Source organism: Dermacentor albipictus, chromosome 1 (genome assembly GCF_038994185.2).
Source record: "Dermacentor albipictus isolate Rhodes 1998 colony chromosome 1, USDA_Dalb.pri_finalv2, whole genome shotgun sequence".
Taxonomy (NCBI): Eukaryota; Metazoa; Arthropoda; class Arachnida; order Ixodida; family Ixodidae; genus Dermacentor; species Dermacentor albipictus.
The window spans coordinates 26810401-26835121 of record NC_091821.1 but is presented as its reverse complement, the minus strand read 5'-3'; the positions used below and the strand labels follow the sequence as shown (position 1 = coordinate 26835121).

The window sequence follows — 24721 nt, the reverse complement described above, 5'->3', positions numbered from 1 at the left end:
CTGCTGCGGGATTATGCCAGCATCTATTCCAAGATGTGTTGTTACCCCAGCTCGGGGAGCAAACAGAAAGATTGCGTTATGCTACACCGTAGGCGCAAGAGAAACTGGGCGCTTTTATTACCATGTAAATCGCGCCGTTCTAAATCGTTTCACTTCGCGGCGTCTCAGTATGTTTCTACTACGCACTTATGCAAACGACCACTCAACTAGCGCGAAAAGCAGTTCCCACGATAGCTCCGGCACATCCGTTTACGCAGGAATTAATTCGAAAAGTAATGCGAACGCTGAAACGCTTTTTTGCTATTATTTATTATGATTATTATTTTTTAGGAAAATGGCGCGATTTCACATCACGTACGGCTCAAATTACCTGATCTCAAATTGCAACCGTTCCCCGGCTGTTGCCCTGGCAACCTGGACCGGGTCTGCTTTGCATAGCGATCTAGTTGCGTGCTCGAAATCATGCTGATGCACTCGTGGACAAAGGACAGAAGTGTACAATGGTTAACTGCGCCGATATTCTACTGGACTCAACCCCCAGCTACGGCAGAAATGCTTTCTAGCAATTAATTCGAGCCTTGAACAATTGATGCCAATAGCAGAGCATCTTTCGTAGATCGGGGTCCACCGGGTTGAAAATCAAGATGCGTGCATACCCCTGTCTGCAGGCGTGGCCTGGTGAAACATACCAGTGCGGATTTAGAATATTTTGTCTTTATACGAACCCCAGTAATTAGCCGAACACCTGTGCAGTACAGCTGGTGACATAAGTAATTACATACAGGGACGTTGATCTATCGCTTTTCCACGAACTGGTTCGAACCCAAGGGCTGTGCATAAAAAGCACAACATTTTAATTCCTCGTAGTGACAGGAAGCGCAGTCTGGCCGTACCTCGTTTGCTGGTGCCCCGGGCAAATGAGTAGGTCATGTTAGTGTTCATCGCTGAGTCAGGATCCGTAGCTTTGACGGTGTCGATGACCGTGCCCACGGACGCACTCTCGGAAACGAACTCGTAGTAGGCCTCTTTATCGAACTGCGGAGGGCTGTCGTTGACGTCCTGGATGAAAACTGCGACCTGGTGTACAATAATGGACATATCATTAGATCACGGCCGAAACATTCTCGCATCCAAAATTTACTACTGAATGCAAGTCATTCTGCCAGCGTTTTTAAGTCAGGCATCACAGGCCGCACGCTGGTGTCAGTGCGAGACCTCGGAGTGTGAGCCGCGTTTTTCTGAGCCTAAGATTCTACGAAAAAGTAAGAAGAAAGACTAAATGCAATTCACAGAAATCCATCACTCAGACTGGGATAGCTTGCATGAGCAATACCTCAGTATTGCTGCATAGCACGAAGCGAACCTATCCGGATCGATGGCTGATATTTGGATGTGGATAGCAGTTTGGTCACAATCTATCTGCGCAAGCGTATTGCGCTATATTCTGATGCAAAGCGCTCTCGAAAATCCATTGGTAGTCTGCGCTCGTCCTGTTCATGTCTTATCGCGTTGCACGTATTTATTTGCGCTGTAGTTTTTGTCGATGAGAGGTCACATAGCTTCAAGTGATTTATTGTACACTTAGTCCATCTACACCGCACTGTTGGTTTACACCGACACTAACTCCTTTTTGAAGAAGGTAGAACGAGAGCATGAACTATAGACACGATTACTTTATCAATATTGTAGCGTGACCAAGTTCCAGTACCGCTTGTGAGCATCACCTTGAGCGTCTATGGCTATCAGGGACCGTCTTGATCGAATGAAGGAATGCAGATGTTTCAAAGCTTAACTTGGTAAAACGTAACCACAAAACTACGTCATTTTAATATTTTTCTGTTTATGAAAAACCAGTCACTGAACGCGTGCAACAGAGCGACTTTCAAGAGGTGACACCGACCGAAGCGTTTTCGCGTGGACAGTTCGTGTCATCTACTTACTGTGGTAGAGCCGGTCCTAGAGGGAGTTCCCATGTCCCTGGCAGCCACAATAACCAGGTGCAAAGCGGATTCCGGAACCTTGTACTTGTCTCGGTCAAGCTCGGATACCACTCTGAGCACCGCCTGCACGGTGAAGCAGAGTTGCAATGTACCGCCGGCTGAAGCAGCAGCTTCGGGTAATTTCGGCGTGGGATATTTCTGCTGTTCTACGTTCATAAAACAGGTTTAATGACCACCTCGTGTCACGCTTACAATTAATTCGGGGACTACTTCATATATGGGTGCGCTTAAATTAGCCATTCATATTATGTGGTTGGAATGTACGAGGAGTCAAATTTTTTTAATGACGACCCTCTGTGGTTTCTCAGTGGCTATGGCGTTGGGTTGCAGAGCACGAGGTCGTGGGAGCAAATCCCGGCCATGGCGGACGCACTTCGGTAAGGGCGAAATGGGTGGATGTCTGATTTTCCCTTTAATAATTACTTCTCTCCATCTTGCGGGTTTCCGCAGAACTATTACGGAAAACATCCGTGTACTTAGATTTAGGTGCACGTTAATGAACCCCAGGTGGTCCAAATTTACGGAGTCCCCCACTGCGGCGTGCCTCATAATCAGATCGTGGTTTCGGCCCATAAAACCTCATAATTTAATAATTTTTGAAAGATGGTACATTGAAGATAGCGCTCTTTTGCCAGCTGCCCATTGTTAGCGGCGGCAGCTAGACGCCTAACCAATTACATAAGCTTGCCTTATTGACCTTTAAATACATTACAGCAGATGTCGCGGCTGCGAAAGTGGAGCTAGACAGATACTCATGAAAGCTAGGAACTAGCGTCACTTCTGAGATATCCCTCCCCAACCTTGCAAAAAAAAAAAAAACACATGCACTGACGTCCGAGTTGGTAATTTCACGAAAAGCCTGCCTGGCTCAACAGGCGACAAGGCTAAGTGGACGGGGATATCCGAAGCATGCTGTGACAAGGTTTGAGGACGAATATCTCGAAACTACAAACTGTACATATATCAAGCACCGGCCGACTTCAATCGCGAATTGCAGTAAGTTACACAATTACCAAAAAGTTAATGAGCGAATCTTTATAGTTTATTCAGTGGTTGTCACACACAGTGGCGTAGCTAGGTCGTCTGGCACCCGGGGCTCTTAGCTATTCTGTCACCCCCCCCCCCCCCCTTCCCCGGGTGTAGTCGAGGAAGGCGAGGATATCGACAATTTTTGGGTGTGTTCAGACGTATATGACACCTCCCCCCCCCCCCCCCCCCCCGTGGCCCCGTGCACCCGGGGCCCACGGCCCCCCGGCCCCCCCTGTTGCTACGCCACTGGTCACACATTTACTGAAGTGCGCCGGTGCTTGCAACACGTTGAAGGAAAATGATGTGACTACCTCTCCTGCAGAGTCTTCTCATTTGAAGCACGTATGGGGGCACACGCCCATGTATGTTTATAACACCGTGTTTCAGTGGGGGCTACCAGCAATGATTAAATGTATAGGAATCTAATTAAATTGATCATTGTTACCAGCCACATTCACCACAGTGGCGGACACTGATATACTTTCATGAAGGATTAACCAACAAGTAACCCAAACTTGCTGACAAAGTCATTCTTACGATAGTAATTGAACAAGTGTAGTCTTTAGTAGGTTATTTCCTCTTCGTATTATTGAATCATGTTTAATAGGAGATTATGCAAAGCGAGATGACGCGAATTATTTTCCCTCACTGCATTGACGCCGATACATTGTGCACAAAAACCGAAGAGGGCGATGCGTGAAAGAAACGACACCTAGTGATAGAAAATGACGGAACAACGGGAACAGCAAGGCTTAGGAGCAGGAATGAACGGCAGAGACACTGCAACTTCCTTTGAGCGTACCCCGTTTTCGTTTACGCCGAGCCGGAACTGGTTCTCGTTGTTGCCATCGACGATGTACAGCTCTACTTGTCTGTTGATTCCGTCGTCGTAGTCGGCGACGGGCAGCTGGACGTAGGCACCAACGCTCGGCGGTCCTGCAAGAGTCGCATAGTTAATGCGCATTTCAATTGTGCGCCAAACTTAGAGCGCCTTCAAGTGTTGACTCAACCGCCTTGTCTTTCGCTTTCAGCCATTACTGATACGTTAAGGCCCACCGCTCGGCACTCCTTGCGGTTTTATGCATGACAGTTATATAGCAGCTCCGACTTCTAGGAAACTTGGTTATTAGTATTCGAGATATATGTAAGTGTAACTGGTTTATAGGTTATGGAAAAGTGGTGCCCAACCAGAGCCGGCTGAGTGGGCACGAGTTCCCACACTGCCTAGCCGCCATGTTGCGCCTGAGGAAGGAGCCAATGTGGCGCAGGACCTAAGCTATCCGGAACTTGTCAGCGTATACTGTCCATCTACGAGTCCGAAATTTCGGACCTGCGACATGACGATGTGGATAGGTTACGGCTGAGCTAACAACCTGTCACTCAGATATTTTCTCTGGCACTAGTCTAAGTTTTGCCCTCTTCAATACATGCTTTGCAAATCGCATTTCACTGTACGCCAATCTACACGGGAAACACTTGACCTGAGGATATAGTCTATGGTCTTGGAGAAATAAATGGTTTTTATTTGCCGAACGCACTTCGATATGACATTTCATATTTTACGCTGTAGATTACAACTGCGCGTTCGAACGAATGTGTAAGCAGACGACCAGACTATAAATATTCCTAGAATTTAACGATCGTCTCACCTTCCGTGACATTCAAGTAAAAGGTGTCGTTAAGGAACGTCGGAGTCCAATCGTTAGTGTCCTTGATGACAATGTGAACACTTGCACGGCCCTAAACGAAAATAATAAAAAAAACACGTGTGTCATTTGAGCTACATCAGCACTCAGTCAAGTATCGCTTTGTACGTTTCAGTTCTTATATGACGTGCGCCGACGTACCGTGTTGTTAGCGGAATCGACGGCTAGAACCTTTAGCATGAAATCTGGCGTCTTTTCACGGTCCGGAATAATCCTGACCGATAAGATGCCGGTCGTTTCGTCCATGCTGAAATCTTCCCCTTCGTTTCCTGCCGGAAGAAAAAACAAAACATTCGCTCGAACACTAGCACGGAAGAACACATCTGCTGAACTAGGATGCCTTGCAACGTACCTTCTATGATGTAGTAGCGAATCTTTCCGAGATCCAAGCCATCACGATCAGCGGCGCTGAGATGAGTGACAGTCTGACCTGGCGGCGTATTCTGAAAATGACGAACAGGGCTTAACTCCCAGGTTACCAACACAGTCCCTAACCGTTACCACTGATGGCATTTAATTTGTTCTCACCTCTTCCAGCTCAACGACGTAGTCGTTTTGTTCGAACACTGGGCTGTTGTCATTGACGTCTTCCACGAAGACCTTGACTCGGCTGCTTCCTGAGCACTTGTAGTTGCTGGCCGTGACCTGTTTTCAATTAGTGCATGCTGCAGCTAGAACCATTTCTCTGTTCACTTCTATGTGCGAAATCACGCAAAGTTTTGTCATAGGACAACCATTCAACACTTTCCCCTAATAGAAGATGCGACGTACCGTTAGCGTGTAGATGCCTTGAAGAATAGTCGGCATGCTATCTCTGTCGAGGGGTTTCTTCACTCGCAAAGAAATAAGGTTTTGCTTTGTGTCCAGCATGAAGTTGTCTTCGGAATTGTCTTCCGTGATCTGATACGATATCTAAGGAAGAGAAGTAAAACGAGCAAGCAATAAAAAGCGGCCCTACATATAAAAATCAATTTCGAAGATTTTGTGTAGCAATAAAACAGGCTCAAGCTGGAAAGATAAGCTGGAAGGATTGCGTAAATTGTTCCGGACCCACCTTGCCAAACTTTTCGACGTCTTCAGCTATGAGGTTAGGCAGCACGATGGTGTCAGGAGGGGAGTTTTCTTGAATGGAAGCGAAGTACTCCGTGAACGGGAACTTAGGACACCTAACGTTTTTGTCGGTCAAGCGGACAACAACCTAGAAGGAAAACAAATAGTTGCAAGTTTATTACTGACGTATGTCCACAATGGCTACTGATGATGGTTGAAATGTGAGAAACGTACGCCTGCTTCAGCTTGGTGCTGTGGATCGTTCCTGTTGAGGGCCACCACCATAAAGTGATAGACAGATTGCTTTTCTGCATCGAGTCGTGTTGTTGTGACAATTCTTCCCTGCACGAGAAAAAGAAACGCAATATAATTTATTAGGTACGAAGCTACGTTAAAAAGAAAAAGAAAATGCCCGGAAAGCTGGCTTCCAGGTGCGCTTGTCGACGAGAAGGAACATCAGTGCAATGGCAACGCCAAGCCAGAAACCTTGCAACTTTCTTCGTCAGAAAACTGTCGAGTTCTCGAGGAGTTCCTTGCCTGCTTAGCAGTCTAGTGTATCATAATAGAGCAACAGCTACGTGCGCTCCTTGTCTATTACGCACGCTTGCAGCGAAACTTTCTTGCTGCACTGCTCAAATTATATTTATGTTGCATGCAGCTGGCCTTGTCGACATGGAAAGGGCCACTCTAGTTCAATCAGGCACCCAGACGGACTCGCGCGCGAGGTACTTCGCAGTACCGGTTAAGGGGCGTGCACAAGCTATATGACAGGTGCTTCCGTAAGGCGCTCTCGGAGCGCGCTACGACAGTACAAGTGCATACGCTACCATATGGAAGCGGGGCGTGTCATTTTGAATGTATTCTCTAGTACTCAAACCACGACGGAGTCGTAACGTTATGGCTGTAAACTGAGTTAGCGTTGAGTGCAAGACCTGGTATACGGCCAGGTGTGGCTGCGACCTCATTCGCTCGAGAGCCATTGTGACACAAAAAAAAAGAAAAAAAAAACAAGGGCGCGGCCGCCACTCACGCTGTCGTGGTTGATTGAGAATCGCCGCACGTGGGAGCCGTCGTCTCCGGTGATGTTGTACCAGACGGGGCTTCCGTTGGGCACCGTGGCGCGTGCCTCGAGAACGGTCGAGCCGGCCTCAATGACGGACGCCGAGTCCACTGTGTACTGTACTGCCGAGAAGGCCGGCGTCGGTTCGTCCACCGAGTCCTTGTACACCTCCACCCGCATCTCCACGGCGCTGCGCCATCAAATTGTTTATTGAGAACTCGCTTTTTTTCGTTTTATTGCTTGTAAATACGCAACGCTGAACAATGCATTTGTGATCACTTTGAATGCGTGTTTGTAATATGGGATGTATGTTTATGTACTGTCGCACCTTCTAAATATGGATTACGCGACCTACGTGGTGGCGCATCATGTCGCAAATGCTGCTGCGTCAATAGAAACCAAATTTGCCCCTACGGTGGACACGTTCTGCGCGTATGCTTAAGTCTCATTGAAGTGGAATCTCGCTTTCAAGACAACGGACAGCGCGAAAAGGAACAAAACATTTTATAAAAACCCAAGTATGTTTGTCTAGTTAATACAGACAGTGTCAGTAACAGAGCGCAATGTTCGAAACCACAAGCAAACATTGTGCCAGTATTTTGAGTTTCCAACAGCTTCGAAAGACGGGATGAAAACAGCGCTGAGATATCCTGCCAATGAGGTGTTTCCGTTTGCCGCTACGGATGCTTCAACACAATGGCCCACGTGAAAGCGCATCGGTAAGTTTGCGTAATAAATACGTGGAAAACATGGCTGGCTGGCCGCAAACGCGTCATTAAATATAAAAGGAAAAAAAAACGAGCAACATTGACGAGAATGAAGTTGATGGGAACACAGCGGATTGTGAAACTGCAAATAATTTGAGCAAATATAACTTTCAAAAGTTTGGGGTGAAAAAAACCGAACTTGTATCCTGAAGTCGTTGTGCGGGAAATATAAGGCATCCTAGCGAAATTATCGCAACGTAGCAACGCTAAATGCAAAATGATTGCGCTTATGACAAAATCAACTCGTCAAATATTGAGATATCATGGCCAACTATCTTAATCCTATTCAGTAGTTCCTAATTACCTCAGTTACAGAGTTCTATTCAATACGCTTTTTGTTATTACTTGTTCGTTATGACTGTGTGCCACTTAGACGTGGTTTAGGGAGAGATGCCAAAAAGGCGCAAAGTATATATATATGTGGCATTATAAGAATTTCGCGGCTTAGCACTGTAGGATGTAACACATGTTATCAATTTCCATGTAACACTCGTGCCTTTCGCATTACACATATATTCTACACTCTTATATAATATTATATTATATTAAACACGATTGTGAAACACTTCAAAAATGTTTTTTAATTAATGAAAAAAAAGAGACTCAATCAGGTTCCCGAAAGGTATCCCGTGTTAGACAATCAAGTCTTGCCATCCAAATTCAAAACCACCTGTTCGCCTCGCCAATAAGTTGCAACGGATGCAATGACGATACATTTTTTTTTTATTTTCACCTGGTACAGATGACTTCGCGAAAGTGGAAATAGATAAATACACAGATTGAATAAAAACGATTAAAGCCACGCTGTCTTGTTCTCCTTAGATTGCGAACAATCGCTATTGTGTGTTCCCGTATTCGCGACATGCAGTCCGTGCTTTGGTAGGCCACCTCCGGCACCGGAAACAATAAATCACTCGTCTCCACCACGTACCTCATGAGAGGGTAAATGGAACTGTCGGTAGCCACTATTCGTAGCAGCTCAGTTCCGGGCTGAAGCGGCTGAGTGGCGAACACCTGCCCCGTCTTGGGATGAATGGAGAAGCGTTGGCTCGGAGGGTGCAGCTCGAACTTGATGTCGTTGTTGCCACCGGCGGATGAGTCGAGATCGATGGCCTGTACGCGGTAGACGAGCTCGTTCTGCGAAGTGGTTTCCGGAATCCTCAGCAGCCGAGGCATAGACAGGAACTCTGGCGCATTGTCGTTCACGTCGTTCACGGTAACCTGAAAGAATGACCAAACACGGTATATAAAGCCAGAGCTCTCTTTTCTCGTTCACCGTGTTAGTATTGATTTATATACTTTCATTTTTCTTTTCTTCTTGTGGCAGAGATGTAAATTCGGCTGCGTAAGAAGTGGTCGAACAGTCTTGAGTATGTCCTGGCGTATAAGTATACCGTAAATGAATCGGACCGTATTGACAAAGGCCTCTTACGCTAGGATTGTTCGTAAGAGAAAACTTGGACCAATCCTGATGCTGGGCATATCATTAGCGAAGGTGGTTGGCCAATGGCACTGAGCATGTACGAACGAAAAACTTTGTGAATTCGGACCTTGGTCCTGAAAGGTTTCATAAGGAGATAAAATTGTTTTTCAGAAGGTGGCTTTTTTATCGTTTGTTTCCTTTTTTTTTACTTTGCGGCAGATCTCCCTTTCCACTAAGGTAACTTATCACTGACAGGTTTAGTTTCTCGGTAAACAATAACGCTTAAGGCACAATGCCAAGCGCCTTTCTTGTTAGGAAAATATTATAAGAAGGGTCATACTGTCTTCTTGACATAGCTCTTAGCGAGAACAGCAAATTTCCTTGCTGTTCTTCTTTTATTTCTTTCAACCGATGTCCTTGTAATTCACCCTAGAGAGGCAATACACCGCATAATAGGGGTATTAGCCCTGCCATTAAACTAAACGCGTAGACCACAAACAATGCGTCGAAATGGCGTGCGGCTTGTTTCCGCTTATGCCACGGCTATTACAATATCCCCCAGGCTGCTTCTGAGTAGGCGACGCTGTGAATAGCCGGAGAGAGACATCGCGCTTAGACACCACTTCTCGTCGAGGCACACGCTCGTCGAGGCACACGCGCGTCGAAAGGACAATCAGCGGGAGGCATTCAACGAGGAAGACGGCAGTCCACCTACCTGCACGATGGTTGTGGCGAACTGGGGTTCGGCGGCGTCGTCGCGTGCTTCGACAAACACCTCGAGGTGCTTGACCTGCTCGTAGTCCAGCGGCGCCACCAGCGTTATCTTGCCCGTCTGCGAGTCTATTCGGAACGTCTCGCGGCGCGTCGCCCGTGCGATGCGGTACAGCACTTTGCCCGCGCTGCCGGGGTCCGGGTCCGAGGCGTGCACCTGCACCAGCGGCACGTTGGCCGCGTTCTCGTCCACGCTGACGCTGTAGGCGAACCGCTCGAACACGGGCGGGCTGTTGTGGGTGCTCGACACGCGGACAAGCAGCAAGGTCTTGCCGATGTTTGACGCGGCGCCGTGGTCCTGCGCGAACACCTCCATCTCGTAGCTCAGGTTTCGCATGGCGTTGAGCGGCAGGCCGGCCGCCATGCGCACCAGGCCCGTCTTGGCGTCGATCTCGAAGATGCCGTGCGTGTTCTTGATCCAGTAGGTGATCTCGCCATTGTTGGCCACGTCCAGGTCGATGGCGTGTAGCTGGATCACCGAGCGACCGGCCTGGGAATCGTGCGGAATGCTGACCGTGTAGCGCTCCTTCTCGAACCGAGGCGGGTTGTCGTTTTCGTCCACCACTTCGATGCTGACGGGCGCCTTTACGTCGAACTTGCCGTCGGACGCTGCTACGGCGAACTCGTACGAGTCGCGGCGCTCGCGGTCCAGCACCTGAGATGTGCACACGTCGCCCGTGCGCGCGTTTACCGTGAACGGGACGTCCTTGTTGAGGATCTCGTACGTCAGCTGGTCCACGGAGTCGCCGCTTTCAGCGTGGATCTGCGGATGGGAACGGCGCAGTCAACCCGATACGCAGCGCGTAAGGCGGCAAGCAGTTTTTTATAATGCTGCTCGCGAATACGCTTACTTGAATGACGTATAGTTTCTGGCGGCTGGTTAGCCGACCAGCCCTTGAGCAAAACGTGCTATTTCAGAAATGTCTACTTACGCTCAAAAAGCAGTGCCCAGACGGTAGGTTTTCAGGTAGTGATGCCGAATAAGCTGTCTTCGAGAAAGTTGGTGCGTGGTCATTGGAATCCAGGACATCAATGGTAACCATCGATAAACCGTACAGAGGTGTGTTGTGAGCTGCAAGAATACGAAGCGCACATTTACAGCAAGACTGTAGAAACAACGCAGCGAAGCATCTGAAATGTGACCTTGACGTAATAATGTAACATCAATGTAATAATATGGGCCTGTCAGAACCAATCTAAATGTCCAGGAAACCGATAATTAAAAAATCTAAAGGGATGCAATTTACTAGTGACTTATATTTGGGAGCAAATCGAAGAGTAAACGCTATAAAAGCGCGCTACATCGATTGCAAAACTGAAATATAAAGAAAAGAAGAAAAAAAGAAAACTTTTAAAACTGATGGCCTTCGAGGGAAGATAGAGCAAGTGTTGCAGCAAACATTGTGTACGGTGTCGGGTTAATATAACCGAAGTGATTTGTGGTGACTGGAGCTAGCCTAACCCGAGGTTGCATGCGTAGTGTATAATAAGGTACTCACAATCTTTGGCCTGCACCAGCATGACGAATTGTTTCTTGCGGTCGTAGTCAAGGAGATTAACTGTTGCTGGATTGACGCGGATATCGCCTGTCTGATGGTCGATCAGGAATATGTTGTCGTCATTGCCACTTGAGATGTTGTACGTGATGGTGTTGTTCTGCAAGTCCTTGTCCGTGGCGATGAGCTGGTAAAACAAGAAAGAACGCGTAGAACGCACGCGTAAATTGAACTTCCTAGCACCGTGATTTTTGCAACTCGCTTTCCGTTAGTTTCGTTCGGAAATGCTACGGACGGCTGCCTTCGTAGTCGCAATGACTGGGCGGTGGTGACAACGAACGACGATTAAAAGGCTAATTATATATTCAGAAATGTTCCGCTAACATGAAACTAGAGTAACTTAACTCCAAAAGCTATGGTGACACATGCTTGAATACATAAAACATTAAAATTTTGTTTATTTCCTTTTTATTTGTGCAGAGTTGGTAGGATTGTCACGAGCGGTGACAGCTGGCACCCGTACGTCAAAAGCAGCATTACTTTACAACGGTTACCATGGTATAAACAAGGACACTCTAACCATGCATACGAGAAACCTAAGGTAGTAAACCAAAAATAATAAACATTGAGAGAGACGCACCTTAATAATGACGCGGTCGGTGGCGTACTTCTCGAGCACGGTGCCCTTGTAGCTGGAGTGGGAGAAGACGGGCGGGTAGTTGTTGACCTCTTTGACGTACACGGTCACCTGGACGCCCAGCGTGCGTGTCTCGGGCTGGCCGTCGTCCGTGGCAGCGACCACGAGCGCATACTCGGTGCGAGAGTCCAGGTTCTTGCGCACGTACAGCTTGCCAGTCTCCGCCTCGATGCCGAAGTACTCTGCGTGTGTGGGACAGTGGCGGATTATTATTACTCAAAATGGGGGTGCGCAACACATGGTAAGAGCTCGTGGAAGCGCACAACGTCAACCAGCTGAAGAGACCAAAGGTTACAAAGACGGGAAGGGCCCTGCTCCAAGATCTGGGCTACCAAGTCGAGGATGAAAGGCACCTACTTTAGCGTATCCCACACGAGATCAGAGAAAGGCTACACGTAAGTACCATGCCCAGAAACATGCATCCCGAGTACGACGAGGAAAGGCGACAGGCGAGAATACGTTCGCTCAAGCAAACACTCGAACGCACCAGCAACAAAGAAGAAAACGTGAGATACACGGACGCAGCGGCGTGCAGAGCAAAGGACCGATTTACAATCAGCGTGGTCAACGAGAAGGGCGAAGAACTGACAACCACGTCCATACGTGCCAAGGACACGAGCATAGCGGAAGAGCTGGGCATATCCCTGGTCATCGCAACATGCAGGAAGACCCGGGTTATCGTGATGACGGACTCACAAGAATCGTGCAGAAGATATATGAACGGAAGGCTCGGAAAAGCAACACTTCAGGTCTTGAACAACACCGAGATAGAAGCAGCACAAATCCTCTGGACGCCGGGACAAGAGTCTCTCGCGGGGAACCAGGCGGCGCGCGCCGCGGCTCGAGATCATGCGCGCCAAGCCATCTCCGACGCGCAGAGAACACGGACCAACGGCTGTCACGAAGAGGATGAACGGATGTCCAAGAAGTACTCGGAGATCTTGGCACATTACAGGAACCAGAGAAGTCGCTACCCGCCCGCAGATAAGGGGATGAGTAGGGAACAAGTGGTGACCTGGAGAAGACTCCAGGCTGGAACCTACCCGCATGGAAACATTGCTGCATGTCATGTATCCGGGGACCTACGGGCAGGACTGCAAGTTCTGCCCGCCGGTCACTTCCAACGCCCTGCGCCAGATGGTACTGGGGTGCAGGAATAACCCAGACGTACCAACGTCATCATCTCCACCAGGCGATAACGAACAGAAAGAAGCGGAACAAGAAGAAGAATCGGAAGACCAGTGCGAGGCTCAGCTGGTGACGCAAGACCCTGAAGATCAGCTACAGTTGGTGAACAGAGCTCGGGCGGCGGCAGCGAGCCATGGTCACCTGGACTGAGGAGGGCACCCACTTTTGGTCTCAAGTGAAAGAAGCCTGGTCAACCAAGATAATTTATTGCCTCACTCTGTCAAGTATTGACAATTCTTCAAGAGAGAGTGATGCGCCTGGCTAAGAACGATGCTGGACGCAAAGCTCAAAATCGTTCTCCGAGAGGATATTGCCTTCCATATGGAGCCACTGCCATCCTCAACATCTTCCCACACAGCGCAGAACTCCTAACGAACCCATTCCTTAACCCCATTACATGTCGGTACCTTCGAGCCGAGCGAAACTATAGTGGCTGAGCACGCACTTTGGGTCACTAAGGCGCGAGCAACAACGTGTATACTAGGAAGTGAGTGGCACTGAAGAATAAAGGGCTCCTTCCTGTCTAGTGAGGCCGTCTGAGTGAGGCTCACTGCTCATGTTGAGAACCTATTTTTATTTTCCAGCTGTTGATGCTTGTGCATCTGCTTGTTCTCTGGCCGCCTTCTTGTTATATTCGTTCTTTTTTGTGAGCATGTTTAGTATATGCACCGGCGAGACGAAGTGAGCGCTGCCTATAGCGGGTCAAGTCGTGAACTCGTTAAAACAGACGTTTCGGCGAGTTGGTAAGACATATTTGAAACAGAACAGCGCGGTATTCACGGGGACAAGCAGGGAGAAACGACACGGACGAGCGCTTACTTGCAATACCGTGCGCATCTACGTGCGAGTCACTTATCAGACCAATAAAACTGCCTTCGTAAAGTGCCATGAAGCGACATTGTTGCCTGTTGCGGCATCCCGGAAGGACGCCTTGTGAAGCTTTCAAGCGTAGAAACCATCGTTCTTTACAAGCGAGTGCCGAACAAGACGCGCGCCGCTAGGATCCTCCCCCCCCCCCTTCCCCCGCTTCCGCTATCTGGGTCGAATCAGCTGCGAGGACAGTGAAATATATTGCAAGGGCGTCGGAGCCTGTATAAGCCCGTCCCGCGCTGAGACAGCACCGGTAGCAGCCAGCAGCACCAAGGAGGAGCAGCAGCAGCAGCCAGCGTTAGACTGGCGCACATTAATTTCTATACCGCGAATGGCGGAGAAATATGGCTCGCATCCCTCACAGAAGCTTCCGAAGGACGTACACGTGTGCGGGGCAGGAAGGAACAAAAATCGGCTACAAAAAAGCAGACACACACACACAGAAAGAGAGAGAAATAGGGCGACAACCTTGCGGGGCATGTGAGGCGCTCGGTCGAGCAGCAAGTATATAAAGCAACGACGGCGCTCACAGCGGCAAGCAAGCGGCGAGCAAGCGAATCACCGGTACGTTTTTCCAACAAACAGCAGCAACAAGAAGGGTAGAGCCGCGGTGATGAACGCGTCCCGCGCCGAACAGCGAAGGCGGCGGCATCCTGGCCGCGGGTGTATACACGCCAGGTTCGACAAGCGGCACACGTACGGAGGGAGAGGAGGAAAGGGAGGCGACGTCGCCCACCGAACGCCGCCGCTTGCTTGGGTCAATAAAACATCTCAATCGGGTAGGTCCGCGGACACGAAATAACGGGCACCGAAGCTGTTTCCGGCACAATCGTTACTGCGAATTCCGAAACCCAGCGCTTGCCCGCGCTCCCCTGTCCCGGCGCTCTCCGCCCGTGCGGCTCAGTCTTCCCCGAAGGGGAACGGCGGAACGTAGACGTCGTTGCGGCGTTAATAAAGAGAGATAAGAAGGGGGAAAAAAATGGGCAGCAAAGGGGTGAAATGAAATGAGGCCACACTGCCGGGCGAGTAACGGCGCCAACTGTGTGCTGCCGTAGTTCTCAATAGGAAGTCTCGTCACGCTCAAGGCGACGCGATACAGGCAAGAATAACGCCCGCGGGTCGGCGCGTATAGGAATCTGCAAGCTAGGAAAGAGACAGACGGCATACGGCGAGCACTAAGGAGGGAAACGAAATCCATAAGATAAGGGCCGATCTGAGGAATTCGACCCGAAATGTCTAACACGGGCGAGCGCGCGCGCAGGCAGGCAAACATTCGCTGAGATGGGCTTCTGCCCGACGGTCGCGCGGGGAAATGTGCGCGATCTGATAGGACAGCTCCAAACGAGGATGTGCCTCAGTGACACTTAGCACGCAGAAAAAATAAAAATAGAAAAACGTGCGTAGGGACAACATTATGGTGCGCGATAGCAAAATTCCTTAGTATGAAGCAGCCACTTCTGCACGCTAGTTATTTTTCACGTAATAAGGTCCTTTGACCAGTCCACTGGTGCAGTTATATGGCCACTTCCCGATTGCCTTTCTCTCACGGGCATTTACTATAAGGCACAACAGAGAAATTCGTAAAGGCCGAGATAAGGACTGTAGGGACTGTAGTCTCACCCGACAGGGGTAGTTCGGATGACCTGAGCCTGCCAACATTTTTAGACGCTTGTACAACTCGCAACACCATTTACATTTCTTCACGGTGCACCATAAAATGAGCACGAGAAGAATAATGGCCAGTACAGTAGCCAACACATGTGAATTAAACCGGCTATTAGACCGCAAACGTTTTCACATACGCACTGGAACAACTTGGCCTGTGGTAAACAATTTCTTTCGTAGAGTTCCTAGTGTTGAAACCAGATAAAAGACAAGAGAGATAGAGAAAGAGAGCAGGGGAGGGGGAAACGAACAGCAGCACTCGAGTACGTCCCCTTTTCCTGTATATTGTCCGAGCTATTTTCGAGCTGTTATTTCTTGTAAAATATACAGGTGGGTCTCAAAGCCTGCTTCGTATTCAGAAGTATGACACAGATCGAGAACCAGCTCCAGGTCGAACAGTTCTTCTAGCTAGGAGAAAGGAGAACGTGAAGACAGGGGATCTGGGGGTAAGCGTAGTAAGATCGCGCACATGTTCTGGTTGCGGTGTCTCTCCATATAGTCTAGTCATATAGCGACTGACCGATAATGGAAGCCTGATTGTATAGACAGCTGTACCTGCACTGTCAGCGGAGACACGTTTGGTGGAGAAACAATTAAACCTCTTACAAGCTTCGCGGTCTTTCCCCTTCTTGAGGGGAGCGAAAGAAGGCCCGCATATACTCGTATACTACACACACGCGCGGTCATTAAGGACAGAAGATCGCGGGCATAGACTGACGATGTCTTGCTTCTCCTTCTGGGCCATCGGGAGAAGATAGACGATAAAACAATGGTGAGGAGGGAGAGAGTAAAGGGATACGAGGATGCAATCGACGACGATGGAACGGAGTTGGGGAGAATATAGCTCAAGAGGACCAATTAATGAGCGAGTGCATTAAAGCGAGTGCGCGGGCACTGTTACACAGGCTGCCTTAATGGAACCTTTATAAGCGAGGGCGCTGCCGATTCCCTAATGCGCAGACATTCCTCCTGAATGGGAACGCAACAAAAACAGAAAAGCCGAACGGTAGGAAACATAACCGGAAAAGACGTGTCGTTATTTCTCTGTCGCTTCCCTGGTTGCTTCTGCCCATCTTTCTCTCTCCCCCCTTTTTTTCCCCTTTGACTCAGAATAAAAATTTTTGTCTCGCGTAGTCAAGACGCAATAATGTTCTTTTCTTCTTCTTTTTCGTTTCCCTCGACGCAGTGTATAAATAGACATGTAACTAAAAATGACAACGCTCACTGCACTGACTAAAAGAAATGCAACTGATGAAAAATAAAATGCAAACTGCAGACATGCGGGAAATCGATTCGACAGCGAATAACGTAAGGAGACGTCCCCGAAATTCCGCCGTTTTGGTTAATACTTCGCGTCATATATATATGCGCTACAAGAACTGGTCGTTGACGGCGTCTGCTTCTTCCGGTCAGAGGCTTCATTTGCGTTGCATCGCTCCCTCCTTTCGCTGATTAAGTTGCGATCGCAAATAGCTTTGGCTTGTCGCTCACTTCTGTTTTCGCCGACTGGAAGTACAGTCGAACACGACACGCGCATTGTCAGTTTATTTTTTTTAATCTCTCTCAATGCGTCATTCGATACTGACTCTGTATTAGATTACTTAACAGCGGTTCCTTATAAGCGGTTCTGCACTCTCTTGGAACCATTGTAAATATTCGTAAGTATATGTCATTGCAAAAAAACATTATATATATATATATATAGAAACGAGAAGAAAGGGGGTTAACCGAGGGCCCCTATATTGATTAGTCATATAATGAAAAGCCAACAAACACTGACACCAAGGACAATTTCCCCTATGTTGTCCTTGGTGTCAGTGTTTGTTGGCTTTTCATTATATATATATATATATATATATATATATATATATATATATATATATATATATATATATATATATATATATATATATATATATATATATATATAAAGCAAACAACTGAAGAATGCAGGACAGTACCTGTGTCCCCGTCGGAGAGGGTGTATGAGATCTTGTTTCCATCCTTGTCCAGCGCCTGGATTTGACCTACGCTAGTGCCACGCGCCGCATTTTCCGCCACGTAGAAATTGTACGGAAGGCCGATGAACTCGGGGCTGTATTCGTTGATGTTCTGCACAGAAATGATGATGCTCGCCGACCTGCGGGCCAGGAAAGAAGCACAAGGAGGAGCCATGTGACGGGCGCTGGTGAAGCAAGTACGGCGCATAAAGGGAAAAAGTAAAAGGCTGCAGCGAAACCTCTGACATGCAGCGTTGCGTCATGGTATAACTGAAGTCCATAGATCGGCTTTTAAAGCTCATAAAGGGGCTTTAGGCATAACCGGTGGCGTTGTGGAGCCTATTATACACCTGCGTCATTTGCTGCACGAAGCGTAGTCGTTCCCGAGCGACAGCATTTGGTGCATGCATAAAGTGAAAATCGTCTTTTTCTGTTTTTTTTTCCTTCTCCCCCCCCCCCTCCCCTTTTCTTTTGGTACTTATCAAGAGCATTTGCGGGCTATGAAGGCACGCTCGTCTAAATGGCCGCCGCCGCGTGATATTTGCTGGCGCCCTTTCGTCTTTCCACTGAACTTTATCTTCCCGTACGTCGCGTTCGCAGCAAACCATCAGTAATTCGATTGATTGTATACAGCTGCAGCCCCTTCGCGCGTAGCCTTTTTCTTAAGTAGACGAGACCAAATGCTGGATGTATATGTAGCCACGCACGAATTTTCTCGCTTCAACCAACTGGTAGGGTAAACTTAGGTGACACAAAGGCTGACCCAACTTCGGAAATAAAACTGGCAACATCCATCGCGTGGTAACAAGGGGAAGCTCGGAAGAATCGCGAGCAATATAGCATGCGCGCGGTTCGGGCACCATTTCTTTCGTTGCACTTAGCCTTAGCTTCACGCACAAAAGCATGAGTTCGCGCGCAATTTCATTTTGCCAGCTGTGGTCGAACCTAAACAGTCATTTTTTTTTTTTTTTGAAGTTGTCCCTGCAGAGGCTGGGTTCCACAGGCATGTGCGGCTGTACTTGTGTGGTACACCGAGGGAGCGACGCAAGCCACGCAACAAAAGAATGCGCACAAGCAACGAGTTTTTTTCCTCAACAGCATTACAAAAAAACAAAAAACAAAATCGAGCGGTTCGCTTAAAGTGCAGGTAAGACGGTGGATAAACTCAGAACGAAAGAGTGCGCAAATGACGAGGCAAAGTGCATCGAGCCACTAGAGCGTCATGAAATTTTAAGCGGCACTTCTTGACGGCCGCCGGTGCCGGGGGAGCAGCGCTTGTTGACTCGGAGCGTTTGCCCCACGCGGCGAGGAAAAGGTCAGAAGTGAGCCCGTATTGGAAACCATTAAAGCTGATTTCAGGATCAAAGACTTCATTTTTCACGGAAGCGTCGGGAACGCCAACGTGGCTGCCAACTGTTGTTCCAAGGTTTATCTCTCTCTCCCCTCCCCCTCTCTCTATCTCTCGTTTTTTTTTTCTTTTTTCTCCTCCTAAATTGATTTTTGGCTTTTAGGCACGCCGATACGGCAGCACACCACTCATGAATCGAAGTTTACAATTTAAGATTTTCTAGATGTCGTCGTAAAGTGCCAATAAGAAACAAGCAGCAAAGACCATCTGACGCGAGAAAGCAAGGTAGCGTCAATGACAATAAAAAAGAGCAAGAAAGAAAAAGGGACGAACGAATCGGGAAAGTGCAGCTGTCAGAGATTACGGGTTTGAATCGGGACTGGAGCGACCAACTTTCGTGCGAGGAGGAAAAAAGTCGCGCTCAAGTAATGAATCCAATCTGAGGCAAAATTTCAAACGACACGCGCATCCAGTGAAGGAAATACAAAAAAAACGAAACAAAAACGGAAGGGGGTGAAAATTCGTAGGAAAAAAAAAAGGCTATACAACATGGAATCCGTCACAATTTTAAGTTAACTTGCTGTTTCTTTTTCATTTATTTCTCAACCGAAACTTCACGGAAATGAGATCTGATTCAGTGGACGTAGCCTCGATGTTTCTGTAGGAAAACAAGTTTCAGAAAGAAACATTACTTTGATAGGCGTAGAAAAAAAAAGAAAAAAAAACTGATAACTTAAAGCGGACGTTTTCTACGACGTTCGGAGAAATATTTCCTACACCAAAGCTGTCACTCATACTCTGGTGCCCTGGTGCTACTCTGGTGCCACGGTATATCTCGCGTTTGAAGAACGCTTTAGTCTGACTCGTGCTGCTGTCGTGGAATCGATGGAGAGGAAACGCAACTCTATGGCGGCAAGCGTTCCTTTTCCCCCTTGTTTCCCGAGGCTTTTCGGCGCATGATCGCATACTTCATTTCTGCAATAGACGTTGGTACACTGCATCTGCTGTAAAAATTGCCGCTCCTTCGATAATTTTCGTTAAATATACCGTGCAGCAGTACCCTTGTTTAACCCACTTTTCCCCATTTGCTCTTTATATTTATTTGTATTTCGAAAATTGACTTCACGGTCGCGATTTGAATCAGTGTGCGGGAAGAAATATAAATGTAGAAAAGCGTGTTCCTGTCTAAAGCCTTACATAGCATATAAAGATAAAACAAAAATTCTAATCATTTATGTCAGGCGTGCTGTCCCAAAGACAATTTTCGTCAGAGTTTTACATATTTAACGAAGCGTATTTAATTTCTTTAACTGACGTTCCCACAATCGATCATCGCCCTTCCTCGACCTATTAGTATTTTTTTAAGCTTTTCATTGTGCGCGTGTAAGCCAGCAGGTAATTTCCTTCACACAACCGAGTTCCAGAAAACAGAAACAGACTATAGTTTGGAGACAGTTGGCCACTCCTGCGGAAGACGTAATGATAAGGAAGAGACTACGCGTTTTTGTCTACTTTTGAGCAAGTCCTTCTGGTATTAATTTCCTTGATGCTTCCTCTCATTTTCCTTCGTTAAATACTTTCGCTACATTAAACTTAGCCGTCAATACTCAGCATCACAAGAAAAGAAACATGATAAAAATGGTTTCTCCTCCCGTTTAGCAACAAAGTTAAGACAGAATTAGGCGTGTAGGTCGACTAATACAAGAGATAAAATACACTGTATGAACCACGTCGCTTTCTTGTATACGTCATTTTGTTCTACACTAGCCCTGTATCCTCCAAAGGAACCTGGGAACTCAGTAATTAGGTTCCGCGTTCCTGCGCGCCAGCAAGCAGATTTCGACGGTATCGCGAAAAGTCCATACTTCATGGAGAATAGTCCTTACCCAGTCTTGGGCGGAGTTCCGCCATCAATGGCGAACACGGTGAATTCGTGCGTTTCGGCTGTCTCGTAGTCCAGGTCCGAGATGAGAGTCAGGGCCCCGGTCATGTTGTTCACGAAGAACTTATCCTGTAATATAGAATACAAACAGTATGCGGGGAAATGAGAAGGCTCGTAGCAATGCAAAGCTTAGGTTTTTTATTTTTCTACAGCCGTTTCGTCTATTACCATTAAGGAACGCACACCACTTGGGAAGTCGGGTGCGGACAGCAGTACAGCTCATGCGGCATGTGGGGTTAATATAGGCATGCGAAAACCTGCCTCCTCTGGGCATCCTTGAATTGTCGCCTCTGTGATAAATTATTCGTGGAAAAACGGCGCTTCCCCATAAGACGCCTTTTGCCGGCTCGCAGCCGTTCGAAACCGCGTTGGGTGGATGGTTGTTGCGTGCCTGGACTTGTTCGGAAGGAATAGCGAGGTGCATGCCTTGTATTATGCTGACTCACTCACCTCCGATCCTTCGATCATGAAGCGGACGATTTGTCCGTTGGGTCCAGCATCGATATCGCGTGCCTTGTAGAATGCCGGCAGTTCGGTCCCCACCGGGAGACTTTCAGGAAGCTCGAGAGCAAACTTCTCTGCAAGGGAAAACAAGGCACAGGAAAGGCGTTCTTGCGCGTTGCTTCGACGTAGAAGGTCAGAGACATCCTCCAAAACGTAATTTCATCCAGAGGAGTGCGCACGAAAACAGAGCACGCATTCACAAAGCACCCAGCTGTACCCCAGACATTCACGCAAGAGAAATACAGAGGCTCTAAATGATCAACCTTCGGGAAATAAGGGCATCATCATTCCGGAGCCAACGTTTCGACAAAGGACGTCTTCGACAAGGCTCTGTCGCAGAACGGCTTTCCCTAAGAATATGTCGGCTGTCACGATTGACCGGCTCTTATAGATGTAGCTCTGGCGCACGGACTGATGTGGGAATACAGGGGTCGGATCGACAAAGGGTTTTTGTTCTGGCGAACTTTTTTTCGTAGCCATTGGTCCGTCGCCTTCGCTAATAACATGCTCACCGACACAATTAGCTTGTGCAAGTTTCTGCGACACTCTGCAGCGTAAGGACTGCTTTCTGAACACGGGCCGAGGATGAAGATAGGAGCGCCGACTCGCCCATCTCGCAATTCATTCGGCGCGTCGCGACGCATTGGGCTCTGCATAGGCAGGCACACGAGTGCCCCTGCGGTGGTGTCCGCGGTGCATGGCCGCACAGCTGCCGTTCGGCCAACCTGACATCGACAGCCCTGTGTCACGTCAGACGAGACGCTGAATCGACTAGCGCAAGACAGACACACAGTGAGGTGACATATGAGCCTTATTTGTTGGCCGTTCTCCCGCCTCAGGTTAAGCACTCCAGCGACTCACCCCGCACATCTTAACCTTAGATCTTTTAGGTATTTATTATAGTGTTGTTTCGTGTGAGCTTTCATCATCATCATAATTTTGGCTTTCTTTTCGTTGATATCTGAAGTGTCTGACGCATTTTTCAGTTAATTTTAGGGGAGGGCTGCAATTACATGCCGATACAGAAAGGAAAGGAAGCAGACGTCACCATAACAGAAAAAAATAAACGTCTTTTTTGCTTTGTTGTTCAAATGAATGCGCAAAAAGGGAGAATTGGGAGAAGGCAGCCACGAGCCAGTATACTAAGGCGACACGGAAATTTCTACTAAACCTTTTTTTTTTTTGCTAAGCTTCACATACAGCATTCACTCAGTGCACTAATTTTCTGCAGTAGTTTTGCCTATACCATTTATTCCCATTTGCAGTGTGAATTATGATATCCGTCAGTCGCTTCAGAAGTCTCTAAACAGGAAAAAAGTTATACTTGCTCTTTTTCGTCGCTCGGACTTACAAGTAATCAAATCAGTTGTGGATTCAAATCTTCTCTTGAAAAACAAGATAAGAAGGGAATAACGAGCTATTGTAATAGCCATACATATGCCTCTCTCTCTCTCTCTCTCTCTCTCTCTCTCTCTCTCTCTCTCTCTCTCTCTCTCTCCGCGTTAATAATATCGCATGGCGGAAATTACTCGTAGCTTAGGCGATTAACTTGCACTTAACGTTGAGTGCTCAGTCTCAGCAGTAGGCGTCGCATGCAGAAAACGTGGTCTGCTATCCAGCCGCCCGCTTCCTTGTCTAGTTAAAATTTTCTAGCCATAATGAGCGCTAAAAAAGAGTAGTAGCACCGCTCGTTTGACGCGAATTGCTTGTCCTCAATGGCAACGCAAAAAAAAAAGGAAAAAGAAAGAAGAAAAAAGAACATCTAAATGGGATTATTGAAAATCAGAACGTTTTCCCGTCCTTCCTCGTTTCTCGTTTTAATTTTCCGGGGCATTGGACGCGTGCTTTCCGAGCGGAAAACGCAGTTACGAGGTTGTTTCTTACTTCCAGCTTCTCTCTCTATCTCTTTTTTTTTTCTGTGCGAGTGCTTGACGAATAGTGAAGTTCACTCTACGTAAAACGGACACTTTTGTGTTGTCTGATGCGCTATAGAAACTCTGGGGAAGTGCAGGCCATGGGCAGAACGTCCTTCTGGAGGGGTGGGTTCACGCATCGCGTGGCAGCCGAACGCGTTTGGGTGCGACGTGCGGGGGCGCCTCCCGAGAACTAGCGCAGCCAGAACACAGCGCAAGCGTGTTTCACCACGCCCATTCTATTATGCATTCGATTTGCACATGCTTGGCAGTGCGAAGAAAAGTTGCACTGCTAACGGCGTACTGGACTGATTTAAGGGGCCCTCATGAATTTCGGCGCCTGGGTACAGAAAGAAGCATAGCTGGGAGTGCCGCTGTGGACCATCATCTGCAGTGGCTTGTAATGGACATCGAACATCGTTTATATGTTGTCAGCGCGGCTCTAGGCTCAGAGTTTCCACGCGTGCAACACGGTACGCTTCATGGCATTTTCCTTTCTAACGCCATGTGCTTTTACACTCTCATATGGAAGGGGTGGATGCTGGATTGGGGGGGGGGGAGGGGGGGGGGCGTGCAGCTCCCTACAACATACTAGTGCCCACACGGTGTTGTGTGCGCGCGTGTGTCTTCTTTCTATGCGTCCTCGGGCGCTGCAGTCTTGTGACAATAAACCAACAAGTCTTGACAGTCTATTCTCGTCGCCCTTCTACACTTGCGCTGCTCACGCAAGTACATGCAGAATCCTCTGTATAACAACAGTTGTCAGATTCTGTGCAATGCGGAGCCTTCCTTGCCTCCGGCGCGCGTTTGTTTCTTGAGTCAAGTTCCTTACTTAGTGATATATGACCAGCTTTCCGAACAGTGTGGGTGGTACACGCAAATTCTTTCTTTCGTAAAAATATTTAGTTAATGGTCAGCCTTCTTTACTAATATGTGCATTTCTGTATTTATATGTCATATACAGTGTATCACGTGTACTTCGATAATAAAAAATTTTGAAGCCTTGAAATCTTGAGCGATAACGACTAGCCGGCGTCTGTTCTTACGAACCAGTTTAACCTGAGAACTGCTTTGCGAACACAGGTCCAGATCCTTCTCGTGGGCGAGTTGTCGCGGCAGCATTCTGGGGCCACGGACGATCGCGCCACACGGACACGCCGCAGTCCTCGCAGCTGCAATCTATCCTCAACGACTCATCCTGGCCTCGAAGGCCTCATTCGCCTTCTTGCGCCACGAGCAGAACCGATCGCCGGAGCACCCTGACAACGTGAAGTCGCCGAGGGTAAAATTAC

The 24721-nt window shown here is 48.0% G+C and overlaps 1 protein-coding gene across 2 annotated transcripts in view; it reads right to left on the bottom strand.

Annotated features, from left to right (window-relative positions):
• The window catches only part of LOC135909410 (protocadherin Fat 3-like), a 347250-nt gene that overhangs the window by 25912 nt on the left and 296617 nt on the right, over positions 1–24721 (bottom strand). For both annotated transcript variants that reach the window (XM_065441351.1, XM_065441352.1), the window contains exons 24-42: positions 21463–21590; positions 20957–21081; positions 17684–17862; positions 11943–12181; positions 11306–11489; positions 10739–10878; positions 9751–10569; positions 8544–8833; positions 6816–7035; positions 6020–6127; positions 5790–5933; positions 5507–5647; positions 5264–5380; positions 5088–5178; positions 4877–5004; positions 4679–4769; positions 3832–3965; positions 1941–2063; positions 894–1077 (exon numbers count right to left, since the gene is read on the bottom strand). In XM_065441351.1, the coding sequence (XP_065297423.1) occupies positions 894–1077; positions 1941–2063; positions 3832–3965; positions 4679–4769; positions 4877–5004; positions 5088–5178; positions 5264–5380; positions 5507–5647; positions 5790–5933; positions 6020–6127; positions 6816–7035; positions 8544–8833; positions 9751–10569; positions 10739–10878; positions 11306–11489; positions 11943–12181; positions 17684–17862; positions 20957–21081; positions 21463–21590 (3585 nt within the window). The remainder of the gene's footprint in view (positions 1–893; positions 1078–1940; positions 2064–3831; positions 3966–4678; positions 4770–4876; positions 5005–5087; positions 5179–5263; positions 5381–5506; positions 5648–5789; positions 5934–6019; positions 6128–6815; positions 7036–8543; positions 8834–9750; positions 10570–10738; positions 10879–11305; positions 11490–11942; positions 12182–17683; positions 17863–20956; positions 21082–21462; positions 21591–24721) is intronic.